Source organism: Mauremys reevesii, linkage group 26 (assembly GCF_016161935.1).
Source record: "Mauremys reevesii isolate NIE-2019 linkage group 26, ASM1616193v1, whole genome shotgun sequence".
In the NCBI taxonomy this organism is placed as follows: Eukaryota; Metazoa; Chordata; order Testudines; family Geoemydidae; genus Mauremys; species Mauremys reevesii.
This window is the reverse complement of record NC_052648.1, coordinates 5,136,431-5,146,189: the sequence shown is the minus strand read 5'-3', so window position 1 is coordinate 5,146,189 and position 9,759 is coordinate 5,136,431. Positions and strand designations below refer to the sequence as shown.

General features: G+C 60.8%; 1 protein-coding gene across 4 annotated transcripts; it reads right to left on the bottom strand.

Annotated features, from left to right (window-relative positions):
• Positions 1-631: 631 nt before the first annotated feature.
• Positions 632-9,164, bottom strand: LOC120391543 (MARVEL domain-containing protein 2-like). 4 transcript variants are annotated; one of them, XM_039515259.1, is made up of 6 exons: positions 9,035-9,164; positions 6,232-7,444; positions 4,828-5,021; positions 4,135-4,306; positions 2,827-2,877; positions 632-1,838 (listed from the first exon to the last, which is right to left on the bottom strand). In XM_039515259.1, the coding sequence occupies exons 2-6, from the start codon at positions 7,354-7,356 to the stop codon at positions 1,719-1,721; spliced, it is 1,662 nt and encodes a 553-aa protein (XP_039371193.1). In that variant the 5' UTR covers positions 7,357-7,444; positions 9,035-9,164; the 3' UTR covers positions 632-1,718. The 4 variants fall into 4 exon arrangements, with proteins under 4 accessions (XP_039371193.1, XP_039371190.1, XP_039371191.1 ...); XM_039515256.1 differs by lacking the exon at positions 9,035-9,164 and adding an exon at positions 7,550-7,815; XM_039515257.1 differs by lacking the exon at positions 9,035-9,164 and adding an exon at positions 7,658-7,815.
• Between the last annotated feature and the right edge of the window lie 595 nt (positions 9,165-9,759).

Genomic DNA, 9,759 nt, shown 5'->3' with positions numbered 1-9,759 from the left:
GCAGTGTAGACGCACACGTCGTCTCACTCTGCTCCCCGTAGGCAACTGGTCTCTAGCGAGCTCCCAGAAAAGGGATTTGTTTCAAGTCTGGGGTCTCTTGTGTTGTAGTTAACTGGTAACCAGCTGGGCAGGACCGGCTTGTGGCTGCGTGTTTGTGCACCGCCAAAGGCCGTGGGGACCGGGACACCGGTACTACGGTAACACAGACAACAGGCAGGTTTTTGGGGGGAAGAGTCACTTCGGTTGTGATTTCTCTCACCAAACCAGTTCCCCCCCCAAACAGAATCAAGGATTGTGGGAGAAGGTGAAACCCTAATGACCATCAAGGGGGCGGCCCAGGAATCAAACCTGGGACCTTCCCAGTAAGAGCATGTGCTGCTACAGCTTGGACTAAGGAAGTAAATCCCCTGGGGAGGAGCTGTAGCAGAGTCTCATCCTCTGGGGGAGGGCTCCACTGATCTCCCACGTGATGCTGCTATGACCCATGGTGCTTTTAGCAGACAGCATGTGCAATAGCATCACCCTCCTCCTGCACCCCCTTCAGGGACCCTCTCCAGGGGAATTCCAGCGCAGGGCAGGGCTGATCCTGCTGGCTCCAGGGATTTCACACGCGGGCGGGCGGGCGGGCGGCCAGGTGTATTTTATTCAAAGGGGAAGCCGTCGCTCCTTACAGACAGTTACGAGCACCCCGCAAAGCTCAGTTTTTGCTGCACAGATGAACGCTGCCCCCCTCCTCCGCTGGCTGCTTTGCAGAGTAAGTGAACATGGCGATGAAGTCCTGTGCGTAAGAGGCAATCTCTGGCCTGGGTCCCCGGAGGGACGCCGAGAGCGGGTTCGGGCCCTGGTGAAAACATTTTTTCGGGCCCCCCAGCAAGGGTGGACCAGCTAAACAGGGCCGACGAAGCCAGGGAAGCTGGGCCCCGGGCCCCCTTCCGGACCGCCGGGCCCCGGGTAATTTGTACCATCTCCCCCCACCCCCATTGGCCCTGCTCCCACGTTAAAGGAGTCAGGGTCCCAGCCTTGCCCCCGGTGAAGTCAATGACCTGATTCAGACCAGTGCGAGTCCACTGTCTTCAGTGGCGTGACTCCCAGTTTTACACCAGCATGAAATGAGCACAGAGCCAGGCCCAGGGGCGTTCTATCCCCTGTCACAGCCGCTCCCTTCAGCCAGAAGCTTTGCTCAGTTTCTCAGCTTCTCCACAGGGGCCACCTGGAGGCTGGGTCTGGATGCTGCTGGCTGGAGCAGATGCGCGGTGCACCCCGGTTACCTATTCCCGTGAGCAGGAGCGATGCACCGCTCCCTGCCCCGCCTGAGGCCCCAGTCCTCCCACCCCCAGCTTCAGTCCCACCTGGAGAATGCACAACAGCACTGCTGGTTCCCAGCCTCAGCTGGTTCGGGGGCAGCACGGGGCAGGGATGGCGCCTGACCCCCACGTGACCCAGCTGGGGTGCACAGGAGGCCACAAGGCACAAGCACCCCCATAGGTGCTGGAACTAGGGGTGCAGCCGCACCCCCTGGCTTGGAATGGTTTCCATCAGACACCGGGTTTACAGTTTGGTTCAAGGGCTCTCAGCACCCCCACTATGCACATTGTTCCAGCCCCCAGTGTCCCGTATCCTGCTCTCTTTCTGGCCAAGGTCCCCCAGACATCGGCAAGCCCCAGAGCAATTCAGGGCTGGGGGCCGGGGTGTTGGGTGCCACCCCCCAGGTGCCAGGCTCAGAAGTACATGGAGCCCTCCTTGGCTGTCCGGTCGTACTCCTGGATCTGCGCCTTGATGTGCGCAAGCTTCTTCTTCAGGTAGTCGCAGCGCTCCTGCTTCTCCAGGAAGGCGGGATCCTGCAGGGACAGGGGGACGGGTCCTTTGTCAGCATCACCACCGCTAGATCTGGGCTTCACCCCCTTCCCGCCCCCAAAACTGGGGAGCAGGGTCCCCAGGAGGATCCGAGATTTGCCCCACGCTCCCGACCCTGCGGAGAGCTGCGTCCCTGCTGGCAGCGACCGGGCCAAGCGGAAAGGCAGGGAGCGCTCCCGCCTGAGGACGTTCCTTTGTACGGGGCCGAGCGCTCGGCTGGGAAGGCCAGAGCCATTGCAGCTGCCCTGTTGTGAGCAGGGGCGAGAGACGGCACAAGACCACGTCAGCCAGTCTAGGGACCCCAAGGGAACCACAGGTTCTAGCTGCACCCAGCGGCCTCCACAGAGAATCCCCGTTAGAGTCATTTGAACCCAGTCCTGGCTCTTCCATACCACAGGGGCTCCACAGCCGCAGGTGTGGGAACGCCCGAGAGCCCCCGGTCGGCCAGAGGGGCCCTGCTTGTTTGGGAGAATTCTTTGGCCAGCGATGCCCCAAGCACTGTTCAAATGGGGACCGGGCTGGATACATCTGCCCCAGGGGTCCCCAACGCGGTGCCCGTGGGTGCCATGGTGCCTGCTGGGCCGTCTAAGTGCGCCCGCGTACTGGCCGGCGGACGAGCATCCGCCGAAATGCCACCGACAAGCGGCATCATCCAGAGGCGTCGCCGCTGAGGTGCCGCCTATTTTCAGCGGTATTTCGGCGCCGCCGCCTCTGGATGACGCAGCTTGTCGGCGGCAGTTCGGCAGCGACGCCTATTGACGTGGCAGCTTGTCGGCGGAATTTCAGCGGATGCTCGTCCGCCGCCACGGTCCTCCGTGGCGCGTCGTCTGGCGCCTGCCAGACAAAAAAGGTTGGGGACCATTGATCTACAGACTGCAACCACCCCCTGTGATGGGGCGAGCTCCAGGCTGTACAGCGTTCCTGCGGCCTACTAGCCTCCCGCCCCTTGGCTTGCAGTGTGCCCTAACTCACCCGCTTTTTCTGCCTGTATTCCTTCCAGATGTTGGAGACCCGGCTCTGTTCCTGCGGAGCATAAGGCAGCGGGTGAAGGGGCCTGGCCGAGCTCTGCCGGGCAGCAGCAGGGAGCAGCCCCAGCGAGCCTGGCTCAGCAGCAGAGCTGGCGGGGAGCGGAAATTCCTTTGGCCAGAAGATTTGCAAACATTTCTCTGTTTGGAATTGGCACCTTTCGCTTCTGGCGAATCAGCGTTTTCCGACCGGAGACTGTGCCCCCGGAAAGCTGCAGCCAGCTCCAGTAGCCAGGCAGCCAGGGACTCCACCAACCCTCTGGGAATAGGAGGAGGACATCAGCCCCCCTTCAGCTGGGCGTCCGGCAGGATAACTTTGATAAGGGCCTGGCTGGGAAATGCTGCTGCTCTTTTGATCTGCCAGCTGGGAACTCAGATCCTGGAAAACCAGGAACTGCCCCAAACAATCCTCTGGGTCTTCGAATGTAGCTAGTACAGAATGACTCAGGGAAAGCGTGTGTGTGTGGGGGGAGGGGAGACACTGAATCAAGGTTTGGTTTAGCGCTGCTAGAAGGAAGTGTGGGAAGAAATTCCTGCCTGGAGTAGGCCCCAGAAGGTCAGACTCGCTCATTAGCAGTGTCACCCACGCACCAGTGTAGCTCTGAAGCCGGCGTGTGGTAAAGAACCAGACCTGCAAAGCCCGGAGTTGGCTTGGATCCCAGCAGAAAGAGCAGACGACCGGCTTCCCCTTTCCTCCATCAGCCCTGGGCGTCTGCTCCGAGTATTAATGAACCCAGCAGGAGCAATGTCGGTTCATGGGCCACAAGGCCTTTGACTTGAACTGGCTTCCTCAAGGAAGCACCAGCGGAACCCGAAGCACAAAGCTCGGTCGCTCCGCTCCCAGGGAAGCTTCCGGACGGCTCCGTCACAAGGGCGGCAGCGGCTCCTTTGTTGTTCCTGGTGGCTCAGTCGACCCTCTGCTGCTTCTAGCCTGACTCCGGTACCAGCCTATGGCTTGGGCCAAATTGTTCTACCTGCTTCTGCTCGTGGTGGGTGCCCTGCCTGTCTCCGCAGCCCCTCCAGCCCTGGTCCTCTTTGCCAGCACTGGAAAGGGGCCAACCAGTTCCAGTGGGTTTTTTGTGGGTTGTTCCTGTCCTAGTAGGAAATCAGCTGAGACCCATCAATTTATTCCACCAAACGTTCCCCACTGCTGAGCCAGGCAGGAGAGGAAGCCGTCCCTGGGCGGTGAGAGGCCCCACATCCCAGCCCCCGCTCCGGCCTGCCCGTGCCGTGCCCCCTCTGCTTAGCAACTGACCTTCTTGCTGGGCGTGCGATGCGGCAGCCGGCTCATCATGGCGTCCAACTCCTTGAACTTCTGCAGCGCCGCATGGACCTCGTGGTAGAGCTCCTTGTACTCCGCGTACTGGTCGTTGAAGACGGCCTTGTACTTCTCTCTCTCCTCGTGGCAGCAGATCCCCGGGTACTTCCTACCCAGCCCCAAGAGATTCACAGGGGGGGAAAAGGACTCTGAGATAGGTGGCAAGGGATGGATCCGTGAATGGTGGGAAAATGTTAACCCGTGTGGCGGGAGGAAATCAGGGGCTTATTAGGAAGGAAAATACCTGCAGAGCTGGGGGGGTGCTCAGATATTGTGTGTATTATAGTCATATCTAGAGCCTCAGGGCCTCACTGCGTCAGGAGAGACCCTGCCCCAAAGAGCTCAGTCTATGTAGACACAGGAAGGCTCATTCTCCCACTGGGGAACTGAGGTTCAGAGAGATGCAGTGACTTGCTCAAGATCACCTGGAGAGCCTGGGACAGAGGCAGGCATTGAACCCAGGTCACCTGGATCCCAGTCCGGGGCCTTGAGTGCTGCATAAAGCCAGTGCTGCCCTTTCAACCCCTGCATCCTCCTGGTAATGACCCACCAGCACACAGCCCCAAGCCAGCCCTCGCCCGCTCCCGCAGCCAGGGACATGGGGGGGGGGGGGGATGGGTCGTTACTTACACAACATAGTCAGGGACGATGTGTGGCTTTGGGGTGTGCCCCGTCGGGATGGAGCAGCTCAAGGCCCCTGACGCCTCGCCCTTCTCGGAGAACCCCAGCTGTTTGGTGACCTTCCCCGGGAGGCTCCCGGGCGGCATCACCTCATCCTGGAAGACGATCCGCTTGGGTCTGGCTTGCAGGAGGACGGGGTTGTGCTTAAAGAGACAGAGGGGTGTGAGGCTCAGCAGCAATGTGACAGCACTGGAAGGGGTTCCCTAGGGAGGGGGTGGAATCTCCTTCCTTAGAGGTTTTTAAGGTCAGGCTTGACAAAGCCCTGGCTGGGCTGATTTAGTTGGGATTGGTCCTGCTTTGAGCAGGGGGTGGGACTAGATACCTCCTGAGGTCCCTTCCAGCCCTGAGATTCTATGATTTAACCCACACAGACCTCAAAGAGTGAGCTCCTAGGGCCTGGGTTAACACCCCAGGCGCCACAGCCCACCTCCTCGAGAGCAGCCTCCAATCTCCAGCCATGGCCTCAGGGAGGGTTAGGCAAGCCCCAACCCCCCAGCCCCATGCAAAGGGCGAGGCCACAAAGGGGGTGTGATTGTGGCCCCTGTAGATGCTGAGCTCGGCGCTAGGTGGGTAACCATAGCAGGGGAGCTGCGGCAGCACACCCAGGACCTTGGGTAGGCACCGGAGCGAGTACGTCTGCAGGAGCGGCAGTCACACGCGTCCCGACGGCTGGGCAGAGGGAGGTTACTGCCGCACAGAGTCAGCGAGCTGTCAGCTGCACCGCCTGAGCGACGGCTGTCTCTGACGCAGCCCGGCTGGAGACAGGCGGCTGGGCTGGATGGAGGCTCCAGAAGGATGATTCGTGCATCTCTGGAAGGCTGCGGTTTGTGGGTCCCCACTGGGATCCCCCTGCACGGAACCATCTCCTGTTCCTACGGAGCTAATCCTGGAACCAATGTAACCGCCACTGTCCCCAGCTCGGGGTTTGCCCCAACCTTTCCAGGACTCTCCGCCGCAGCCTCACCCCACACAATGCAACCGCGCATGGGGCTGGGGCGTAGGGCCAGGTTACTCACAGCCGTGGCAGCTAGCCAGGCACAAGCCCCCCGGGGGAGCTCCCTAGCAGTGGAGGGGGGAGCAGTGGGGACGCTGTGGAGGGAGGGGGCGTGTCAAAAGTAGGAGGGGGTGTGGCTTAGATGGGCCTGCATTCTGCCTCCCGGCAATGCCCCGTACGGGCCTTTGACGCACGAGTGCAACCCGGCCCCTGTAGCCCTGGAATCGAGGAGGTACCTGCACGGGGCGAATCCTTCCCAGAGCCAAGAGAAGGCGCCGGGCCTTGGGGGCAGGGAAGGGGGCAGAAGCGCTAGGGAGCTGCCTCCTCCTGCTCTGGGGCACACTAGCGCTAGGACTCACTAGTGCAAAGCCCTCCCGCTGCTTCCTCGCCATCTCGTGCCTCCACATCTTCAGACACACCAGCGCCCCGGCCAGGTAGAGCAGGGTGGTGATGAAGAGGAAGGCGATAGCCGCCACCTGGCCCCCTTCCACGCGGCAGAAGGCGGCTATGAGCGGGTTGCTGGCGAACAGGGAGTAGCAGAGGCCGCCGCGGTTCACGTCGTTGACGTAGGCGATGGCCGCCCCCATGTAGAGGAGGAACATGAGGATGTTGAGGGCGAACTCCGTCAGGGGCCACCAGTGGGAGTCGAGGAGGATGGTCCTATAGTACATGGTGACCCCCAGCCCCAAGAGGATGACCGTGACCAGCCACGCCAGGCTGGCCACCACCAGCACAAAGGGGGTCATGGGGCCGTAATAATTGTACCCGTAGCCTCCCCCCAAAAGGCCGTCTGACAGCAGGTTCCCGCCGTACAGGTTGTACCACTGGTAGTCCTTCTGGATGTAGGCACAGACACAAGCAAAGACCATGCCGCCAAAGAGCAGCTCCAGCCCGGCCATCAGCCGGAGCAGGCCTGGCCATGACTTCATGTAGGAGTACTTGAGGTTGTAGGCCTCCAGCTTCTCCTCGTAGCTCGGCAAGGCGGGTTGGCCCTGCTGGCTCCTGGGGGGAGACATCTCTGTCTCCTGGTTACACTCAGAGGGGCTGGACCAGGAGGGTTCCTGGAAACCGCTGCTGGAGCTGCCATTGCGGGCTGGCCCGCGGCGATCTGACAACGGACTTACGGGTGGGGAGCACCGGGCGGCGGCGTAGGCCAGCGGCAGGAACGGCTCGGGCTCTCGCCTCCATCTTTGGAAAAAGTTCTTCCACGACCGCGGGATAAAACGCCTGACGGGCTTCAAGGGCGAGGCCTCTTGGGTCTCCGAGCTGCAGGGGACGTTCCCGACGGGCGGCTGGGCTGGCAGGGGAGGCTCAGGGGTGGAGGAATCGAAGGAGTCAGACAAGTCGCTCTTACCAGGGTAGGACCTGCCGGATGCCCTGGTCCAGGCTTGCGAGGGCCACATTTGCCAGGAGGAGTTTAGCGGGTCTCCATCCGACTCCACGATGGGCCGCCTCTTCTCCCTGGAGGAGGTAGAATTTGCCATGTGTCCAAGGAGTCACAGCATTTCAGTCTCTAGCCTCCTCAGCACTGGCACTGGGGGGAGCTCTCCTCTCTGCGATCTGGCCAGGCCCCTGTGGGAGCGGGAGGGAAGAAACAGGGACAGGTTAACGCTGAGGTCCATGGGCTCTTTGCTACAAGCCCATTCGTTTATTCGTTACATCGGCAAATAAAATTCCCTTGGTGAGAGTTGGCATCCTGCTGTCGTCCCACTCTCCAGAAAGGCGCCACGTCTAAGGAGAGTCCTCTCCCCTTCTCCAGACTGCTCGGGCTTTTTCATTTCTCACCCATCGTGGGCACCTGGCTCCGTAGCCCCTCCATAAAACCTGGGTTCTACTCAGGGACGTCCCCAGCTGGTTCTGGGGTGGGGATGTGGCTTTTCCCTTTGTACCAGAACAGCCACCCAGGCAAGGTGGGGTCCACAGACCCACGTTTACTAACGACACACAACATGCAAGGACTGATTACATCACACTGCCGGCCCGGCTGCCTTCTAGAACATGGGGAGCACCACTAGCTGGCTCACGAATGAGTTAAAGGGACACTACCCTCTGCACCCACCTGACTAATCCACTTGCAGTGCAGGGCTAACGTCACGGGGAGGGGGGGGGACGATCAGCACCCCATGGAAAAAGACACTAACAAGTCACGTTCAAGCGAAGTTAGTGTGTGTGGGTGAAGTCCGGAGGGAGCAACGCCTTTGGCTGGGTTGGGGGATTGACTTGGGGGGTGGGTGAGTATCTGCTTGTTGAGCTGAAGGACGGGTCCATCTGCCCAGGGAGACTTTGTTCATCCGGAGGGTACAGTGAGACGGACCCCAGACGTTTGGCGCTCCCGTTTTCTATCTCTAGAGGGCCTGGGGGCGTTCACACTGGGGCTGGCTGGAAAACAAGGATTCTCGGGATTTGTTCCAGATTGGAAAACCCCCCGCAAGAGCTTTGGTAATTTTTCATCCACACCCCCTCCAACCACCCCCCCATACATGAGAGTGAGTGAGACGCCCTCCCTCCACCCCCAGAATAGCCCAGTGGCCCAGGCACTCACACGGGTGAGCCAGGTTCAAGTCCCCACTCTGCCTGATTTGGAGCAAGGACTTGAGCGTCCCCCTCTGTCATCCCAGGTGAGCCCCGGCCCCTTGGCTGTCCCAGACCTGAGACGCCTTCCTGAGGAACGGGCCGGCCGAGCCACCGCCTTCCCGCCAGACGCTTCTGTTTTGATGAATTGGCATTTTCAAGTGGAAAAAACCATTTCATTGAAAAATCCCCCCCCGGCCCTAACTAGCGGGGATCTCGTCGGTTTCTCTAGGCAAAGCCAGCCACAGCTGGGCCGCCGCCCTGCCTTACCCTGGAGCACACGAAGTCCAGCAGGGAGCCGCGCCCCCACTCCGACCTGGGGAATTCTTGCACTGATGTGGCTGCGCTGTCCCGGCGGAGAGCAGGGCTCGCGCCCGGGGCCCACGTCTGCTTCCAGCAGTGGCGCTGCAGTCAGCGGAGTCGGCCCGGGTGATACGGTGAGGAGTCAGGGCAGGGCCGGTTTGTAGGATCTGCACCAGCGGCAGGGTATCTTAGGCCACTCCAGCCTTCGCAGCGCGGCCACTAACTGCACCTACGCGTGAGAGGGGAGGGCCCCCAGGATTGCCAACAGAAAACAGCGGGAGCCATTACCTGCCCTTCCCTTGTGGGGCCACGGGCTGCGGGGTACATGGGCTCATGGCTGAGCCTCACCCTCTTGCTGTCGTCCTGGCAAAGTCAGGGTGTTGTGAAGGCGTCCGGCCCAGCTGCTCCCCTGGGTGCGTTATTAGCCTCCAATGTAAAACAGCGAGTTAAACATTAACTGTGCCCAGCCGCCAGGCAGCCCCGTCTGCAGAGCCGGGGGCCCCTGGACGGCCAGATGATAAGCTCCGCCCCTGGGGGGGGAGTTCCAATGGAGCCCCCCCCACTTCCCTGAGGGTGGGCGGCACTCAGCCCCAGGCTTTCCTGCCCATCAGCCAAGCCTTCCTGGTGGCGGGGACAGGGCTACTACCAGCAAAAATAACATCTGGGAGAGCTCTGTGCCTGCCAGCAGAGAGTGGGCATTCCTATTGACCCCCCGACAGGTGGGCTGCCAACAGGATTCGAGCCTTTGCGCTTCAGCAGCCCAGTACAGACCTCTCTCCCACTGGAGCTGAAGGAGTAACTCCACGAACTGGCAGCAGTAGGAGGCTAGGACTGGGAAGGCCAATAGTACGGTTATGAACAGCGTGAGAGTGATCACTGCCCCCTACTGGCTGGACTCAGCTGTGTGCCATAGGCCCTATATTGCTAGCAGCTAAGGAAGATTTTCCTTTAAATCAAATGGTTGAGACCTGAGCCACTGGGCCAGAAGGATCGACGTCCACACGGCCTCAGGC